Source organism: Bombyx mandarina, chromosome 09 (genome assembly GCF_030267445.1).
Source record: "Bombyx mandarina strain Sakado chromosome 09, ASM3026744v2".
Lineage (NCBI taxonomy): Eukaryota > Metazoa > Arthropoda > Insecta > Lepidoptera > Bombycidae > Bombyx > Bombyx mandarina.
The window spans coordinates 15,696,088-15,718,426 of NC_143216.1; the positions used below are offsets into that span (position 1 = coordinate 15,696,088).

The following is a 22,339-nucleotide window of genomic DNA, read 5'->3' on the forward strand; positions in this document are numbered from 1 at the left end:
AATAATTACGAAAACTGAACATTAATTGACACGTCGGAATTAATAATATGAAAATGATGGACATGAAATTAAGCCGTAAGATTTTTTATGTCTGAATTTATTAATTTAGATTTTGTAAGATTTATTCAGATGTAAAATATTATAAAAAAAATATATATCTGTATCGATCTGAGAAAACTGTAGAATTAATATGTAGAAAAACAATTCTCAAATTAAAAATTCTTATCTAAATATTTATGGCTTTTTCGTAATTTTATCAAATATTATTAGGAACTTAATTTTAAGTTTAAGTTTAAGTATTTAATGAGAACTTCATGAGAATAAGTTCCGTAGCTCAAACTTAGCATACAGTCGACCCTGTCCGATAATGCAGTAATTTATTGGTTCGTATTTCACGTACTCTAGACCCAGAGGGATCCATAGATTGCGACTTTCATTCTGAATTTCAGATCTCTAAGGAAATTTTCTCCTAAAAAGAAATACGTATCTTGATCATTCAATTTCTGCAACTGAACCGATGCTGAAGGAAATGATGGTTAGCAATTTCGTGACTTGTTAGCTTAAATCATGAGGTCTATCATAGTTAAAATATGAGTATAAACAAGCATTCGTGTCTATTCAAAAATGAGGCTAAATGAGTCTCATACTCTATTTGTCCTAGATTTTGGTATCGAAAAGTTTTCACTACTTTTGAATGTCATGTGCTTCTTCCTCCCGTTTTTGTATCTTCTTGGTATATTTTGTATGATTTCTCCACCTGAAATCCAATCCATAAATAGCTTAGACTACAGTAATAATGCCCTGAAGATTTATATCTATTCATTGTTACAAAAGGCTTTTTCTGCAGTGCCATTGATATTGTAATCCTACTTAATTGTTTTAAACCTACATCATTTTTTTCTAAGTACATAAGCTTATTATTGCATACATATTACAATTTCATTTCATTTAGTTAAAAGAAGTGATTTAAAAAAGCAAATAAGCTTCGCCACTTTTTTTTCTTCAGATTTGTGAATCTCTTTCGAACCCATTTTAGATGTTATTTTAAAATGGAATAAGTATGTGAATTATGGGTACAGTTTGAGCTAATTTATTTCAATTTAAACTCATATCACCGTCACGTACCTCATAAAGTTTTGTCCCTATGTATTTTATGTTGTATGATATGAAATCTCATGGCCAACCTGCGGTTACTTGGATCCATGGACAACATGACGTGAATTTCACTGTAAAAAAATAGTATCAAGTACAATGGCAGTTTCATATTTACATTATACATAATAATATATTACCATGGTAAAATGTTTAATAACACAAATGGAACCATGAGAGAATGTTAATTAAAAATATTGCAGCATTAACATTCATAAAGCACTTCAAGACTAATCTATACTAATATTATAAAGCTGAGTTTGTTTGTTTCAACGCGCTAATCTCAGGAACTACAGGTCCGATTTGAAAAATTATTTCAGTATTAGATAGCCCATTAACCCAACAAACATGCACTTCCTTTTAAAACATTTAAAATATTTTTAAAATATAGTATTCGTGGTTATAAAAATTATCTGCATTTAAATAAAAGGGAAAATAATTTAAAAACCTTCAAATTGCGCATTGCAGGCGAAAATGGAAATCTGCGTGGATGGCTGCAATTAGTGTACCGAATCAAAAACCAACAATGCAAATGAAAGACCAAAGCCATTCCAAATTAATAGGACTTAGCGCTCTTGTTAAAGCTGACTATTTGGATTGATGAATATTAAAAAGGCTTTACATCCGTTTAATTGCGGTCATAATGGATTTAGCCCCTGACTTTCCTAAATACACGCAATACCTCTGTTTCCATCTACTTTCGTGCACTGGGGTTCCAACAGAATTGCTTTATCTTTAATTTAAAAAGACCCATTATCTCAATATTATCGAGCGATTTTTAGAATGTGAACATTTTATATGATACTAGCTGACCCGGCAGACTTCGTAGTACCTCAATCGATAAATACACGACAAACAAAAGGAATCCGTCCGACAGGGGACACATCAAAGGGAAAACAAAATTGTTATGTTTATTTAATTCCGAGCATTTTCATATGTATCTACCTTTTAAACCTTCTCTGGACTTCCACAAATAATTCAAGACCAAAATTAGCCAAATCGGTCCAGCCGTTCTCGAGTTTTAGCGAGACTAAAGAACAGCAATTCATTTTTATATATAAGTATATAGATTTGGTGATAGTATACTATCGTGGAATGAATATTCGTCTATATTTATAAAATGTACCTATAGCTAAAGGATATGTCACATAATCTGAGCGGAAAAATTGTAATTTATTGTGTAACTTTCTAAACCGAATTTGTAACAGAATGCAGTGAAAATTTAAATAAATTTATCAGGTACTCTTAAATTTATTGTACACGCATACATTATTTAACTGAAAGTTCAAATTAAATCTTATTAAAGCACGAAATCAACTTTCCATCATAGTAATTTCTGAGTTGGTTTTATTAAATGCTGTCTCTAATTTAATTACGAAGAGAAGCCTTTGCCCGGGCGAAATTAAAAAGGTAATTTTCATCAGCCTGGCGACACGCAATAAGAGTATATTTGAGAGCCGGTGTTAAAAAAATTTGAAGGAGAACTTAAATAAGATCGTCATTACTGAGATATTGTGGTAAAACGATTTCATTAGGAGAAATTTTTCATTAAGACGATCATTTTCCTACAGGATAAATGTCGTCAACAACAATTAAGATAGATGAAAAGGAATTCATGTTCAAATTACTTAGCACGCTCATAAAATTTTGCTAAAGACGTCTGTTGTTTCTGAACTCTGCTTAAAATAAACCTGATTTTATTTACCGACATTATTATGAAACCATCATACTAAATGTCACTATTTCGGGTTAAATCTACGCTTTAGCATATCTTTCAATAGCCAATAAGGCACTTTTTTTGGTAGAATCTGCACTGGATAAGTGCATTGCGACATTCAGACTTTTAATTTTGTGAAAGAAAGTGTCTTATCTGATATCTACAAAATGAACTACAGCTGTGGCATCTATTACATGAGACAGACTTAACGTACATTTGCTAGATTTTGTAGTAATACTGCTTAAATTCTAAATGCCGCGGTAAACTATGATAGGACCCACCCGCGCAAGCTATCAATACGCCGTACTGTCATGTTAATTACATTTTTTTTATGATAGAAAGATTACTGATGGCTAGAGGCCTTTGCAATTTCACCAGGACAGGGGGGCGAGCAAAGGTTCAGCCAGGAGGGTTGGAATTTGCTAACAGCTGCCCGAGTGCCTCCAAAGAAGACCTAATAACTCAAGATCAACTGCTTCGCGAATTCGCAAATGAATCTACTACTGTATCGAAATGGCGACCCGCTGAGAAGATTCAGCGAGAAACTGAACGAGTTGATACATGGGTTAGATTGCATGTCGAACTTTTTGCCGTGTTCGACGAGTAAGGTTACCGAGGTCCCTAAGCCTGCTTCTAGCGTTAGAGCTGAAGGCGCCTAGTGCATGTTATTAGATTGGATGGATCCTTAAGGATATGCATTACATTGTACTCGCACTAAGCCAATTGGGACGTCTAGCTTACCTCATGGTTCAACATTGTCGTAATTGTCACTTCAATTCATGAAGTCTAATACTTCAATTCAAGTTGAAAAGAACAAAATAACATAATAATATATATTCTTAATTTTTAATTAATTTTTAATTTCGCGCATACCTTGAATAAAACCGCCCACATGCCGTACTTACCTAAAAAAAATCGATGTCCACAAATATGAACAGTTAATTCGGCGATGGCAACTTATTGAAAAATGCTATCTAAACCGAGTTTATGTCTACAATGCTGGCAATATCCACGCTCGCAAGTCATGTAGCGAGAATTCGCAATCCACGGCATTCGAATGAGCATCGTGTTTGCATAATGGATGCAATGTGCACTGTGCGGCAAGTCGGGAATCGATGTTTCCACTAAGTTGAGAACGCATCGCTCACTGCTCGATTGCCAGTCAGACAAACTACACATGTACATATATTTTTTAATATCATGCGTCGGTTTTAAGCCAAAGCTTATGAAGTTAGATAAAGCTGTTTTGTTACAAAGTATTGAAGTTGTCGTGGCCTAAAGACGTTGGTGCGTCTCGTTTCCGTACGTCGCCGAACATACTGTGGAAGAGCAATCCGGTCGGCAGTGTATCGCGTTCCGACCCGGCAGGCTGGTTCTGGCCCAGCGGGGTATCCCGGAACACCAGCGGCATCGCCCGGGCGGCGTTGGTCGTCGACTATCGCCTCGACGACCCGTCGGTCGGGCGTCCTCGGGGTGGCGCCGCGTGTCTGGTTGTAGTGTTGACCGCGAGAACCCCCCTTCTCTAACCGAGTTTTGACCCCGGACGGAGATCGGACGTCGGGTGTAAGAGTGCAGGGGAGTCGCTTATTGGGTGGGCCCTAAAATTCCTTGGGCCCGCGGTCTGCTCTCAACACCTGCAGATCGTTGAGTCTCACATACCCCGCGCGCCCCCTAGGCGTGGGGACCTGCTAAGAGGTTCGGCCCCGGCCCGAAACAAAAAAATATATCTCGTTTCCGTAAGCTTAAAATTAGTTCCACGCTGGGGGTGAGTCTCGTGATACTTGGAACATGCGCAACGAACGTTCTCGCAACTGGTGGTAGGACCTCTTGTGAGTCCGCACGGGTAGGTAGGTACCACTACCCTGCCTATTTCTGCCGTGAAGCATTAATGCGTTTCGGTTTGAAGGGGGCAGCTGCTGTAACTATACTTGAGACCTTAGAACTTGTATCTCAAGTTGGGGGCGTACTTACGTCGTAGATGTCTATGGGCTCCAGTAACCACTTAACACCAGGTGGGCTGTGAGCTCGTCCACACACCTAAGCAATAAAAATAAAAAAAAAACATAAAAAATCCATATCCTGCATGAGGAATGCTCTGAGATGACCGTGCGTGATTTTTTCCCAATTATTTCAGCTATTTCAATTGTGGTATTATATGGTATTAGTATTTCATTAACTAGAAAATATTCACATTGTATATTTTAGATTTTTAGCATATATATGTACAAACAAACATATCTATTATTCTCAAGCAGTTAAAAATAGAAAAGTCTCAACGTTTATCCACAACCTGCCTACAAAGAATATTGCGGTATTATGGTCATGCTGCACGCAGGGATACCAGCAATTTGGAACGCCTTGTGGTGACCGGTAAAATTGAGGGGAAAAGGCCTAGGGGTAGAGGTCCCAAGCGATAGTCGGACCAAATAGCGGAGGAACTGAAAATACCTGTCAGCGACGCACTCCACCAAGCTACAGAACGGGATCGATGGAGACAGCTAGTTGATGGAATCGGAGTCACGATCCTCAACAATGAGAGACCGATTGAAGAGAGAGAGAGAGAGAGTAGAAACTATAAAATACGACAAAAACTATACAAAACAATAAATAGAATACTAGCTTCAGTAGCCAGTAGACTAGATAACTATTTCGTATATATCAGAAAAATTCAAAGAATTTTAAATTACGTAACGAAGCGGAGCGGAATTTTCTACATTGAATTTTGCCTTTAAAGCCAAAACCTTCTCATTACAAGCTTCGTTTTTGCCTCCAATAATGATTGCGCGAGCTGAATAAATTTTATGATTACGAAGTTAAAGACGTCTTTTTATGAAAATCCTCAATCAGAGAATCGTTTTGTTCCCTCTCATCTAACTATTTATTTGACAAATCTAACATTATATTTAACCTTTTTAGTGCACCCGGAAACAGGGGAACAAATGTCCCATCAGACATAAGTGGCTGTCGTTGCTTTTATGGACATCTATAATGCCAATCAAGTTGGTAAGCCTCTAGAGTCTAGAGTGATCATTGTGAATATATGATGAGTTTTGCTGTTTTGTAGTAAAACAACACTACGTGTTAGGTTTTCTAGAAACGTGTAAGATAGCTTATATTATTATTCCTGAATAAGTTAAGTCGTCGTGGCCTAATGGATTAGACGTCCGGTGCATTGGTGTTGAGCGATGCAGCGGTGTGCGAATCTCAGGCGGGTACCAATTTTTCTAATGAAATACGTACTCAGCAAATGTTCACGATTGATTTCCACGGTGAAGGAATAACATCGTGTAATAAAAATGAAACCCGCAAAATTATAATTTGCGTAATTACTGGTGGTAGGACCTCTTGTGAGTCCGCGCGGGTGGGTACCACCGCCCTGCTATTTCTGCCGTGAAGCAGTAATGCGTTTCGGTTTGAAGGGTGGGGCAGCCGTTGTAACTATACTTGAGACCTTAGAACTTATATCTCAAGGTGGGTGGCGCATTTACGTTGTGGATGTCTATGGGCTCCAGTAACCACTTAACACCAGGTGGGCTGTGAGCTCGTCTACCAATCTAAGCAATAAAAAAAAAATTACCGACGCCCCAATCTTCAATGCGGCTTTACAAATAAGCTTCAAGCGCAATTCAACGTTGTTTCTACAAGTTTGTGATGACGCGGCCAAAACGTTTCCTTTTTACTATTCCATTAGCGCTCTCAATTATACGGCCTACATTCAAATGAATGGCGTTTGTGATTACCAAATTGGCTTTTCGGGTAAATTGCTTTCATTATAGACGCGTTATAAAGTTAAGCTGACTAATTGAGGAGAATTTTCACACCGATGTTTGGTGTCAAACTAAAGTTGTCACAGAACTTCGATGTTGGGCTGTACAGAGAAATTTTCTGTAAGGTTTCGTCTTTGTGGCGCCTATAGTAAGTAATATTACATGTGATTATTAAGTGTGATTTAATTAATTATTGAATGGAGTGAAGTAAACACGATTTACTCGTATGAAGTAATGCGATTATGTTGATGCACAAATGCAAAGCAAGCAGGTACCAATTTTCTTAAGGAAATACATATTTAAAACTTGCCCGTTGAAGATTTTCGCGCTGAAGAAACAAAATTTATGTTTTACTAGTTTGTTTTGTTAAAAAATTTGATTAAAACAAACTTAAATAGCAAAAAGACAGTAATTAATGTCATCTGTTTCTTTGTGTCGGCAGCCATCATAGAAGATACTTAACAGATGGCTGAATCCCGCTAACCACATTTTCAAGTTAATAATATGTTTACATATAAACAAGTTCCAAACAACAATATTTAGCTCTATATTTAGGTTCATATTTAATATAGCTCTATATTTATAGCTCCTTATCTATCTATCTATCTATACCTCTATATTTAGGTTAATATTTAATTTAATATTTAGATTGAGCCCCGTGAGTTCACCTACCAGCCACAGCTTAACTGGAATAGCCCCATTAGATTACCAGCCAATAGGTAGGGAAAAACAACATTTAGAACCGTCTGTCTACTGAGTAATTTCAACCGCTCCGTGGAAGAGGTTTAATTCTACTTATACTGGTCGAGATTTTGTCAGGTCGGTTTAATATAATTTTGTATAATTTTGTATTTGCATCGATGGTTTTTGATGCGTGTGCTTTTGCAAGTTAATCGGACAACTTGAAGTTGGTGAAAATGACGTTCAAAGATTTCGTTAAGTATTAAAAAAAAGCATAGATACAAATACAATAAATAATAGCGTGTTAAAATTGTTAAAAAGCTCAGTGGTAAAAATTTTCGTGTTACGATTAAATAACGCAAGACTTTCCTATTTCTACCTAAAAATATCTAAATGCTACCGACGTCGGTCATGCTCAATTGAAAGCTTAAATTCCCTGAAATAAAATTCACTGTGTTCATACATTTTATATGAGAATAAAATATGCATTATGTAAGAGCCTGGGAGCACTTTAAGAAAATAAACATGCGTTTTGGACAAAAGGTTTTAGAGAGCACAGACGTGCGCCCTATTCGCCCAACGTGTTTTGTATTCACAATATAATCCAAAGTATAATATATGTATGATCCACAGTACAACCCAGCACTTCCATTAAATATTGAATACATATCATTAGATTTCATTAGCAACTTTAACCTGATCGTAGTTATTTTCGGTTTTTAGTTTCGCGTTTTTATTTTCACTATATTATCTCCGTCGCTAGGACGCATCGATATTCAATACTTTAAAGGTCTATGATATTTAACTATAACGACTAGAGGCCCCGCAGTAGTCGAAATTCGACTATAATTAATTGGAATTGTAAATTTGTACACTATTATGATTGTATTTTATACTTCAATAATCACAAATTTCGCCAAGACTACACTATAAAAAATATTAACAAAGGCAAACAATATTTAATCTATTCTCAATTTGACAACAGACGCCAAGAACAAAAGTTTGACAATAAATTGTATACATGCGTGTTGCATCAAATACATGGTATGTAGTGTGTGTAATGTTTTCTTTATTGATTTAATGTATTTTTTATGCATTATTTAAAAAAAAATTAGCATTGTGCACTTCTTCTCTATATTCTCTATAAGTGTGGAAAATTTCATACTCCTCCGTCCGCGCAATTTTCGTAAAAAGGGATACAAAGTTTTTGATTCACGTATTAATATATAGATAATAAAAATTGAACCGCTTTGACAACAGTTCAAATATTAGATTTATTCCAACAGTGATACACGGCATGAAGTATTGAGTTGTTCCATTAAAGCGACATGTATTTTACATAAGAAATCTAACGACATGTAATGAATGATTGAATGTCAATCTGTCATATGACAATTGATAGTTGTATAAATAATTTTTCGGTTAATGGACGTTGTGAAATGTGTGTTAAAGAATTATTGAAGAAAGGGCATTAAATGTTGTTTCTTGTTGTTTAGAAGAAACGCAATTTCGTCTTTTCTTATTTAAACACCGTAAATACCATTATAAAACAACATTTTTGCTAATATATTGAGAAAATGGAGAAATTAAGATTTGATTTTACAATGAAATCAATGGCGGATGGAAAAACAAACGTCATATGCATAACTTCCATTGCTACACCAAGTGGACAAGTTTTTGGAATTCCAGTCGAATATCAACCCGTAAATCTTCATAAGGTGATCACAACTACTCCTAATTACACCAGAGTAAAAAACTCTTTAGTAAAAAGGCATCAAACGAGGAAAATATGGATAACTGTGACGGAGGTAATTTCAAAAACATATTTGGATGAAGAACAAAATTTGCAATTCAATGATTGTTATTTGGAAGAGATTTCAGAACAACCTGTTAGTTATGAATCGACATCTAGTGATTCTAATCACATGCTTGAAAAACTGTTAGAAAAACTACAAGAACAAAAACAGCAGAAACCAGAAAAACAAAATTTAGGGAAAATTGCAAAGGATTTTATTATAGAAAAATTCAACGGCCGTAATTCAAATGCATTACAGTGGATCAAAGATTTTAATAAAGAATGTGAACGTTTTCAAATAAACGAGGATAAACAAAAAATTGAAATTTTGAAGAACTTCTTAGAAAATGCTAGTGTAGATTGGTACAGTTGTATGCTGATGAAGCTTACAGTACAATCAGAATGGAGCAAATGGGAGAAAAATTTTTGTGAGACATTTGCGAACAAAGGATGGTCCTCCACTAGATATGCTCTTGCCTTTAAATATCAATCGGGATCCTTACTTGAGTATGCTTTAAAGAAGGAGAAATTATTGTTGGAAGTCAGGAAGACAGTGGATACCGGAACAATAATTGATCTCATAGCATTTGGTTTACCCAATTATGTGGCGGACAAGATTGACAAAGATACATTACAAAGAACGGAAGACCTTTACAATGAGATAAGAAAATTGGAACATCTGGTGATGAAAAATAAATATGAAAAAAGGAACAGCTCATATAATTTAGATAATAAAGGGAAAAATATTGACGAAAAGAAACCATGCCCAATCTGTTTAAATGAGAAAAAAGGGAAACGGTTCCACCCAGAGGACAGCTTTTGGTTCAAAGAAAAAAATAAAAAAGCTGTGGTAAAAACAGTAAATAATTCAGAATTGGAAATAGAACTGAATGAGAAAAACCCAAAAAACTAGAAATACCACCATTAATAAAAATAAGTTTACAAATAAATGACACTTTGAAGGTTTCTGGAATCTATGACTCTGGATCTAATGTTTCTTTAATTAATGCAAGATTATTGAAAATACAAGAGAAACAGAAGACAAATGATATGCAAGTTGTAAACTTAAAAACTATTAATGGTGAGAAAAAAACGAAAGGTATGGTAACGCTAAAAATAAAAATCTACAATATTGAAAGAAATATGGATATTTTTGTGGTGGATAATGAAAATTTTAACTATGACTTCTTAATTGGTTTGGATTGTATAAAAAAATTCAAATTAATACAAAATGAAGAACTTAACATCATACAATATCCCGAAAAGAAAAGAATCTCAAATGAACATTGTTCTAATGAGAATAATGTAACAAATGTCGGAATTCCTGATGTACTAGGTGACAAAAATAAAGAACAAACATTTAAAGAGAGAATAGAAGAGAAAGAGAAGATAGAGATGGAACTATACTCTGAGATAGTAAAAAAGGGTACTACTATAAATACCAACAAATTGTGTGAAATTAATTTCAATGAACATGTAAACATTGATGAATTTCAAATGTCTGTAAATCATCTAGATTTATATCAGCAATCAAAAATTGAGAAGTTAGTAGATAAATACAAATCTGTTTTTGCTAAGGACAAATATGATGTTGGCTCTGTGCAGGATTATGAAGCCCATATAGACTTGATGGTAGATAAATACTGCTATAAGCGTCCGTACAGATGCACAATTGAAGACAGAACAGAAATTGAAAGTCAAATATCGAAGCTACTACAGAAAAATTTGATAGAGGAATCTTACAGCCCGTTTGCTGCTCCTGTAACTCTAGCATATAAGAAAGAAGATGATAAAAAAACAAGATTATGCATAGATTTCAGAGATTTAAACAAAATAGTAGTTCCACAATCACAACCTTTCCCACTTATAGAGGACTTAATGACCAAAACAGTAAACTGTAAGTATTATTCTACATTAGACATAAACTCAGCATTTTGGTCGATCCCATTGAAAATTCAAGATAGACATAAGACTGCTTTTGTGACACAAGAAGGACATTTTCAATGGACTTGTCTCCCATTTGGGTTAAAGACTGCACCAGCGATTTTCCAAAGAATATTGAGCAATATTATAAGAAAACACAGACTATCTAACTTTGCAGTAAACTTTATTGACGACATCTTAATTTTTTCTAAAACTTTTGAGGAACATATACAACACATATCGAGACTACTGGAAGCAATACAAAAGGAAGGGTTTAGACTGAAGTTTTCAAAATGTACATTTGCAAGTCACCATGCTAAATACTTGGGTCATATAATAGAAGACAATTCAGTTAGACCTCTGAAAGATTATTTAACTGCTGTCAAAAGCTTCCCAATTCCAGAAACAAGGAAAAATATACGGCAGTTTTTGGGAAAAGTAAATTTTCATCATAAGTTTGTACCACATAGTGCAATTATCCTCGATCCATTACATAACTTATTAAGGAAAGATGTGAAATTTGTATGGACGGCAGAATGCCAGGAAGCATTTGATAAAATTAGAGCATTGCTTTGCTCAGAACCAATCCTAAAAATATTTGACCCAGATTCACCGATAAGAATTTACACAGATGCTAGTATCAAAGGAGTTGGAGCAGTGTTGAAACAAGACGATGAAAACGGCGTGAGTAAACCGGTTGCTTATTTTTCGAAGAAATTAACAGAAGCACAGAAAAAGAAGAAGGCAATATACTTAGAATGTCTGGCGATAAAAGAAGCAGTCAAATACTGGCAACATTGGCTTATGGGAAAAGAATTTATGGTATACACAGATCATAAACCCCTGGAAAATATGAACATTAAAGCTCGAACTGATGAGGAACTAGGTGATTTAACATATTATCTATCACAATATAATTTTGAAATTAAATACAACCCAGGAAAATCAAATCAAGAAGCGGACTGCTTAAGCCGAAATCCAGTCTTAGAAGCAAATGATAATAACGACGATTTTTTAAAGGTCGTAAATTTAATCGACCTACAAGAAATAAAGAATGACCAGCTAACAAATCCAGACCTACAAAAAGAAAAGAATAAGCACATATTAGAGAATGAAGTTTATTACAAGAAAAATAAAAGAAGAAATAAGATCATACTGTCAGAAAAACTTAGCAAAGCTCTAATAAAAAAAGTCCATGACACATACTGCCACATTGGAAGAACCCAGATGACAAATAAAATAACACCATTCTTTTCAGCCAAAAATATTACAGCAAACATTAATAAAATGTGTGATGCGTGTGAAACCTGCATTAAAAACAAGTCCAGGAGGAAGTCGAAATATGGTTTAATGTCACATTTGGGACCAGCCACACACCCGTTTGAAATTGTATCCATCGATACTATTGGGGGCTTTGGAGGATCCCGATCAACCAAAAGGTATTTGCATCTTCTAGTGGATCATTTTACACGGTATGCCTATATTTGTACATCAAAAACTCAAGGCTCCAATGATTTCATTAAGCTAATGCAAAAGGTAACAAAAAATTATGACGTTAATATGGTATTATCAGACCAATACCCTGGCATAAATTCAAAAGAATTTAAAGAATTTCTAAAAAATAATAATATCAAAATAGTTTTCACAGCTGTTGATGCGCCTTTTTCGAATGGGCTTAACGAAAGATTAAATCAAACACTAACAAATAAGATAAGATGTAAAATAAACGAAAGCGATAAGAAGACATCTTGGACAACAATTGCACAAGAATGCGTAGAAAAATATAATGAAACAGAACACACAGTTACAAAGTTTGCTCCCAGGTACCTTCTAGAGGGTGAAAATGTGAGTATTCTACCACTACATTTGAAAACAAGTTGTACAACAGAAGATTTGAGAAGAGATCGAAAATTAGCCTTAGAAAACACAATAAAATCTCACAATTATAATAAAAATATATTTGACCAGTACAGAGAAGGGTATAAATTGGAAGAAGGAGATAGTGTTTATGTGGAGAATGGAAATAAACTAAACAGGAAGAAAATGGATGAATTGAGAACAGGGCCATACAAAATACTAAAGAAGATTTCAGAATCGATCTATGAAGTTGACACCGGACACAAAAAAGCAGAATCAAACCTCTACCATATAACAAAGTTGTCTCCAGTGTCTATCTGATATGATAAACAATTGTAAAACCATTCACTGCCTCTTACAATTGTCTTTTCAGCGGGGGAGATGTAATGAATGATTGAATGTCAATCTGTCATATGACAATTGATAGTTGTATAAATAATTTTTCGGTTAATGGACGTTGTGAAATGTGTGTTAAAGAATTATTGAAGAAAGGGCATTAAATGTTGTTTCTTGTTGTTTAGAAGAAACGCAATTTCGTCTTTTCTTATTTAAACACCGTAAATACCATTATACTCAATATCATATATATAATATAATAATATCATAATTATATCATGCTCAATTGAAAGCTTAAATTCCCTGAAATAAAATTCACTGTGTTCATACATTTTATATGAGAATAAAATATGCATTATGTAAGAGCCTGGGAGCACTTTAAGAAAATAAACATGCGTTTTGGACAAAAGGTTTTAGAGAGCACAGACGTGCGCCCTATTCGCCCAACGTGTTTTGTATTCACAATATAATCCAAAGTATAATATATGTATGATCCACAGTACAACCCAGCACTTCCATTAAATATTGAATACATATCATTAGATTTCATTAGCAACTTTAACCTGATCGTAGTTATTTTCGGTTTTTAGTTTCGCGTTTTTATTTTCACTATATTATCTCCGTCGCTAGGACGCATCGATATTCAATACTTTAAAGGTCTATGATATTTAACTATAACGACTAGAGGCCCCGCAGTAGTCGAAATTCGACTATAATTAATTGGAATTGTAAATTTGTACACTATTATGATGGTATTTTATACTTCAATAATCACAAATTTCGCCAAGACTACACTATAAAAAATATTAACAAAGGCAAACAATATTTAATCTATTCTCAATTTGACAACAGACGCCAAGAACAAAAGTTTGACAATAAATTGTATACATGCGTGTTGCATCAAATACATGGTATGTAGTGTGTGTAATGTTTTCTTTATTGATTTAATGTATTTTTTATGCATTATTTAAAAAAAAATTAGCATTGTGCACTTCTTCTCTATATTCTCTATAAGTGTGGAAAATTTCATACTCCTCCGTCCGCGCAATTTTCGTAAAAAGGGATACAAAGTTTTTGATTCACGTATTAATATATAGATAATAAAAATTGAACCGCTTTGACAACAGTTCAAATATTAGATTTATTCCAACAGTGATACACGGCATGAAGTATTGAGTTGTTCCATTAAAGCGACATGTATTTTACATAAGAAATCTAACGACATATAATCTATCTTTTGTGTGTTTAATAATAAATTATAACTCGTAACAACAGTTCATTGCTCCCTGGGATATAAAAAAAAATAACGATCGAAATTAACTTCCCGAGTTTCTGTAACACATAGAACTTTTAAAATAATATAGCAGACGTCGTATGTAATACACTCACGTACTCGTTCTTCAAGTGCAAAGTACATTTACATGAATCACATTCGGATGACACTAGCGATGAATGCTTCATCCTCCGTCCCGACCGAATTGAAATATTTATTTAACTCCCGACGAAGTGAGTGACGTGAGAAATTCAAAATTTATCGATAGACACAGTCATATTAAATCTTTTGCTGACAATTTTCTAATTATCTAAAGATAGATAAATTTTTAATATTTTTATATGTTTTAAGTTTGATTTTTTTTTTAATCCTACCTAAGCTGGTAGCCTGGAGCGGCTATTCTAGCGTAACCGTAACAAGTAGGTGAGCTCACGGGGCTCAAACCTGACGACGATGCTAACTCGAACCCTAGCAAGAGCCGTGCTTCGCAGAATCTACCACCGGATCGGAAACGCGACCCACTGAGAAGATCCGGCGAGAAACTCAGCGGGCTGTGTCTGAGAGTTAATTTACTCGTCGAGCCCTTCGTCGCAATCGACGGGTTCGACGAGGACGGTGACCGGTGCTTGAAGTACCTAGAAGCACCGTTAGTGGATCGGGAGGATCCGAGATGACGTGTTTTGGGCGACGTCGACTGCTTTCCATTCTGTCCGCAGGATCGGGAATAAGTTTGAAAGGTTCATGGCCCCTTACAAAATTTTCTATGAGATTTTTAATCATCACTATTGAGAATAAATCTGAATGTTGTTAAATTGAACGAGAAATTACAAGAACGCATTTACAAGAACACTCGTGTAAAACCCTATCTATGTGGCTTTCTCACGCTTCATAAGACCTGGGTGGTTCTCGTCAATGGAAGCCAGTCCTTTGAACTTAGCTGCATAAAGAACTGTCTCGTCGGTGTATTTTTTTAAAGAAAACACTCTCAACAGTATTGTGGAAAATAAAGACAATTTCTAACTCGGGACGGGCTTCCAACAGCAAAATTAAATCCTACAATACACAAAGCATATAAACAGTATAAACTTTTTACTGTTGATAGGGCTTCTTGGTAACCCGTACCGGATTGGTACCAACTGTCATCTCCCTGTATTTATTTTTGCTACGATTAGGAAATAGGAATTATTAGTGGAACAACTATAATTTATCTCCTCTAAGTTTAACAGCAGATAGGAAGTGAGTTCGACCTTGAATGTAACGAATCTACGTGCTTAATAGTAATTACAAATTTAACCATATATAAGTAGGACAATCGAATTCGCGAACTTCAACTACTTCGAAATCTGGTGTAGAGTTTGGTAATTAAGAAGCACTTATCGTAAAGTTCAGAGCTATCTTTGTAAGCTGCACTTTATAAGAAAACTTATATAAAGTTTCGTCTATCGGGGTTGTATCGTGTTTGCACCGATAAATTCAGATAGCAGGCGCAGAATTCCAATATCGGGTTCCACATTACGACTATTTACATTCATTGCAGGCTCCACACCAGGAAGCTGTTGTATGAGATTGCTGTAGAATATTGCATCCGCTCTCCAAAGGAGCTATTAAATTTTTCTTACGAGCATAAAAAACTAGCTTGAGCCTTCAGCTAATAAAGATACTTTACAAATTAGTTCAAGGTATTGCTAAATGTAATATGTGTGATAGTATGGAGGTACATATTATGTGCATTACGAAATAGTGTTCATAGCGAAAAGCAAAAAGAAACACAGAAGAAAATGAATAAGACTAAGCTGAATTGCACGAGAGTTGTGGGGAATTGGCCACTTTTTAAGATTCATAGAAATCGCTGAGGCCCGTATAATGGGAATCGAGATAGGGAGTACACAAACAAAAAGAACCTACCGTTCAAGGAAGTAAGACTTTAATCTAATCTTATAGTTTAAGAGTGCAATTTTCTTTTTGACCTATCATTTAACTTCAATAACCTACATACATCAATATTTGTATCATTCGATCAATAAATCAAATTAATATTAATCTCTTGATCAATATCAACATCACATATAGGTATCAATTAGATATCAATAATGAAGAAACGGTGGTGGAGATCCCCATAAAATTGTTTGCGCTTATAATCCAAAGTTTATTTTCTATCATTTTTATTACGCAAATCTCAGTTCAGAAGTGTAATGCCTAAGCGAGTATAGTTTACAAAACTTAGCTGCCTGCTTAACTTAAGCTGAGGTTATGTTTTAAAATTATTAGTAATTATTAAAAAGTCAATAAGGATTTAAGTTACTGGCTCAGTAACGTATTGACTTAAAAGGATTTATTTTCATTTGATTAATATAATACGTTTAATTGTTATTTTAATACAAAATATCTTAAACTAAAATTTTACAAGAAAACGATCCAAATAAAACTATTAATTCATATGTAATGTTTTTGTAATTATTGAATTAGGAAAGGGATTCGTATTTTCGGTACTTGACTTGAAAGCGTGAACTTGGACTGGAAACTTGCACAACTAAAACAAACAATATATCCAACTAAGTTTGTATCATTTCAGCATTATAAATATTATAAGAGAATTCTCCAGATTCTTAGAGAAAATAAGACAAATAGTTTGGTAGATTGTTTAGGTGACGTCTCCCAAAAGTAATATAAAATTCGAAATGTGAAACTCCCACGTGAATGCCAATTCCGCCTCAACTTTTTCGTGACATTTGACCAGACTAAGAAATTAAGAAAAAGACGCGTTAATATTTTTGAATATCAAAACTTAGACAAAGCTCGTGACTTAGCTATTTTAAGATCTTGTGTTAATATCACAGCCCAGCCTGACATTAACTTAATTACCTGATATTCATGGATTAAGCACAGTTAGGATTTTGAGATATGAGGTTGAAATATTACTTTGTAACTGTTTTGACATTGAAACCGGAACCCAAACCCAAATGATGATGGCACGTACTCATGCGTGCCCATAACATATCGCTACATAAATTGTGAGGATATGATGTGTTGTACGGGTATTTACCGAAAGGAATTTTTGTGGTTTTAAGGCTACTCACAGACATTCCGGCAGATATTTACTGTCATTCACAGAGTTTATACATATTGTTGTATTGTAATTATGTTTTGAAAATAAACTTTACTAATATAATTATAATTTTTCAGTCAATACGATTGCTGACCGTTTAATATAATGAAATACAAAAGAGGAAACTGTTATTTGACTTATGCCTTTAATTCCAGCAGTTTTGTAATAGGAATATCTCAATAATTGAATGAAAAATTAAAATGCCGAACACGAGCTTACGGACTTGTAATATGTGATTAGTTGAGCCTGTAGCCATCACTTCTTCTCACCTTTAAGGCCTGAGTTCGAAGTCTCGATTATAAAATGGCTGCCTCATTCTTTAAGCTATACCGTCTCGCGCAATAGGTCCTACCTTTAAAATAAATTATAAATTACCATAACTAATTTAAGTACTTTGTTCAATTGCTACCAACGCACGGTCCATCTACAAAAAAAACAGAGCTTACCACAGCGTGTTTCTAAAGGTTCTACGATTCTCATTACTCCATGACATGACTTTCTTCAAACGAGATTTGAAATCATTCAGTGACAGAAAGCGGCCATACCCTCTCGCCTACTTTCAGCTTTCAAATCAAACATATAATACATTTTTTTTTAATTGAAGTGTTTACCCACTTTGTTTACATGTAAACATGCGTTTGAATTTTTGTGTGTGAAAATTTAGTCGTACTGTGACTTGTTGAATGAATAACTTTGTAACTGGTGGTAGGACCTCTTGGGAGTCCGCGCGGGTAGGTACCACCACCCTGCCTATTTCTGCCGTGAAGCAGTAATGCGTTTCGGCTTGAAGGGTGGGGTAGCCATTGTAACTATACTTGAGACCTAAGAACTTATATCTCAAGGTGGGTGGCGCATTTACGTTGCAGATGTCTATGGGCTCCAGTAACCACTTAACACTAGGTGGGCTGTGAGCACGTTCACCCATCTAAGCAATAAAAAAAAGAATGAACATTCCAAAGTTGACTATATACAAATAACAGTTCTTCTGAAATAACAAGAGCAACAGAAAAGTGCTCTCATTCCGAAATTGGTTTGAACCAAACCCGTTACCAGAAATTAAATTGCTCGCCTCAAATCGATGTCGTGTGGGTTAGTTCACCGTTTGTTGGACAGTAACGTTTTGTTACCGCGCCCGCATCCATTTACCAAAGTCTGCCAAATCGGTCCTCTTCAAAGCCTCTGGACCTAAATATCCAAATCGATTATTTGGAACGTTCACGCCACGTTTTGTGGAGTTATTTTAAGCGGGTTGCAGCCTAAAATGCTACATTGAAACGATTGAAAATTTATACGGCCTTTATAGCTTTAGAATGTTTTACTTTTCAATATTTTTATCACAAACTAACGATGACTCGTGATTTTTATTTCATAAATTTAGAATGCCAAAAAAGGCTATGTTGGCTATATATGTGGGGGGGATACCAGGAATTCTGAACCTTGGACTATTTAGAATTGTCAAAATGGTGGGCACCTACTAAATGACTCCCCTTCACTCTCACTCAGGAGGCTAATCCCCGCCCGAGACAAAATGCAGAAGAGGTGGAGGATACGACGATCGGTCGGTGGAATCAATCTCTATGCCTGTCGTCTCGATTTGGTTGTCAATCAGACCCCCAGATGGTGTCGATACCGGGATGATGCCGAACACAATACACTGCCTTCACTGGGTGGAGACCGCTTGTATTGTAATGCGACATCGAACGTCCATTTTTTTATTTTAAAAATCTTAGAGTAGGAGACAACACAATGACATTATTAATTTAGTGATACAAACTAACCTAATTCAATCGTATAGAACATTAGTCGGACCGTAACAGGAATTGTGTGATATTCTGCATAAAAATCATAGAAATTACTCTAACATATCCTACTTCGTAGTACAACTTATTTTATTTGGTTTCCGAGATTTCTCACTGTTAATTATAACGACCAGACTTGTGATGAAGATGTTCCTGGGGACTTAATGGGCCGACTCGTCTGTGCCGACCTCCGCCAGGCGTTTATAATTCAACGGAATTTATATTTGCACTGCTACATCAAGGAGCTGAAAGTAAATTGAGCTTGTTAAGGTGCTCACGTAAATAAGGACTGCAGAAGATTTTAATCTTACGGAATTTTATGCGGGTTATTATGCCATTGTAATAATGTAATCGTTTAATTTGCAGGCATGTTTTGTGGGTTGCGGTTTTACCGCCATGATTCATTACAATTGTAGAAATAAAATTAAAATAATATAGAAATACTAGCGGACCCGGCGAACTTTGTTCCGCCTTAGAGGCAATAAATGTGCAGACTTTTGATTTTATCAAGGTCAATTTTTCATTTGGATAATTGATGTAAATTAAAAAAGCAAATATTTTAATGATTCTTTATTGGCCATATATTTTAGTTGTTATTATTATTATTATATTTTCTTATTCTTCTATAGTCCTTTCACTCGCAATTTTTCAAATCCTAGTTGCATTACGGCTTCGTCGGGATAATTTGATTGTGTTGGTCGCGGCATGGCTTTCTTATTGATTACCTATCTCGGCACAATAAGTTAATAAAAACTCGAAACAAACACATCAAACGGTCAATTTCAAAATTTGACTATAATTAACCATAGACTATATTACGTTTAGCTGTCAGTTGCGTTTTGTTATTTCATATCAGTTGCGTTGCAAAACGTGGTATAACAAATACCACGTTTTATGTCACGTCCCACGGGAACGTGATAAAGAGTATTCTTTTACATAATAATATATAAGATAATACTACTAGCTTTTAATATTTGTTCTCTTAAGCGGACCACTAGTTTATCTAATTGAAAGTTTTCATTATATTTTTTAGTTTAGCTATGAGCACTCCAGTTATCCGTGCCGATTTGAGAGGTAGGATAGTCGTTATACTGTGTATAACAGTCCAGACTTAAACCTCATGTCTAGATGGGCAGAACTTACTTAGAGTAATCTAGGGGCTCTAATAACCAATCAACATTAGATGGGTCGCGAGCATCTTCATACATCTAGCCGGTAACCGTACTCGTCGAACTCGACAAAGAGTTCGCCGTGCAACCTAACCCATGAATCAGCTCGCTGAGTTTCTCGCCGGATCTTCTCAGCGGGTCGCGATTCCGATCCGGTAGTAGATTCATTCGCGAAGCAGCTGCTCTTGAGCTGTTAGGTCCCTTTCGGAGGCGCTCGGGTAGCTGTTAGCAAATCCCACCCCTCCTGGCTGAGCCTTTGCTCGCCCACCTGTCCTGGTGAAACTGGAAAGGACTCGGGGACACCAGTAATCCTTCAATCATAAAAAAAAAAACATACCTCTAGGCGAAAAAAATGTATTACTGAGGACAGCAATGATTGTACCTTCAAGCTGGCTTAATGAGTATTGAAGGCGTAATATCATGAAATGGGTATGAGTAAGTTCACTTATTTTCGCGCATTTCAATTAAGTAAACAAGCATTTTTTTTAGGACTAAATAAAAAAAATTGTCTGATTTAATAACCAATTAAAGGTCAAAATGTTTATGAATTATTAAAACAACATGAGTTTTCTATATTTCTGAGGAGTCGAAGTCTAGATTAAAAAACTATATTAGCACTTCTTTAATAATTGCCATGTACTAAAGTAAATATATTATTTAAAGACTGAGAAAAATTAGGCGGACGTCACTATTTAAGCACGAATATTATACATAAGATTTATTTAACGCATATCTATATATTAATACGTGAAGCAAAAACTTTGTATCCCTTTTTACGAAAATTGCGCGGACGGAGTAATATGAAATTTTCCACACTTAACAAGAATATAGAGAAGAAGTGCACAATGCTAATATTTTTTTAAAATAATGCATTAAATATACATTAAATCAATTAAGAAAACATTACACACACTACATACCATGTATTTGACGCACACACGCATGCATACTATTTATTGTCAAACTTTTGTTCTTGACGTCTGTGGTCAAATTGAGAATAGATTAAATATTGTTTGTCTTTGTTAATATTTTTTATAGTGTAGTCTTGGTGAAATTTGTGATTATAGAAGTATAAAATACAATCATAATAGTGTACAAACTTACAATTCCAATTAATTATAGTCGAATTTCGACTAATGCGGCATCTCTAGTTGCTATAAAACAGCATCGGCATTGATTTTGTCAAAATATCCATCCGTTATTCAGAATCCCTAAATGCATATGCAGAATTCAAAGTATTCCATGAAAATGATAGCGTTTTTCGTTTTATGCGACAACTAGCGATTTTGTATATCCAACAGATTTCATTTTGTATCTGTAGCGCAGATTGACGAATACGAGCTGTTTTTGTTTGTTTTAACAAAAATCACATTCAAGCTTTTTGTTTACAAAATTTTAAGTCAGATAGGTTTTCATTTGAACTTACTATAAAACTGTGTACTGAATATACATATTATTATATATATATTTTTTTGTTGCTTAGATGGGTGGACGAACTCATAGCCCACCTGGTGCTAAGTGGTTACTGGAGTCCATAGACATCTACGACGTAAATGCCGCCACCCACCTTGAGATATAAGTTCTAAGATCTCAGTATAGTTACAACGGCTGCCCCACCCTTCAAACCGAAACGCATTACTGCAATATTCTGTAGTACGTTAAATTCAATTTTCAGATCGATTTTCCCTAAGCAAGTTTTGTGGCGATAATTTAACGCACAAAATGCTAATGTTCAAGTTAGTGCGAAGTATTAATAGATTTAAA

The 22,339-nt window shown here is 34.9% G+C and overlaps 1 protein-coding gene across 1 annotated transcript; it reads left to right on the plus strand.

Moving 5' to 3' along the window:
* The first annotated feature begins 8,921 nt into the window (after window positions 1-8,921).
* On the plus strand, window positions 8,922-10,025 carry LOC149502388 (uncharacterized). The gene has a single exon (XM_089729995.1). The coding sequence runs from the start codon at window positions 8,922-8,924 to the stop codon at window positions 10,023-10,025; it is 1,104 nt and encodes a 367-aa protein (XP_089586121.1).
* The last annotated feature ends 12,314 nt before the right edge of the window (window positions 10,026-22,339 follow it).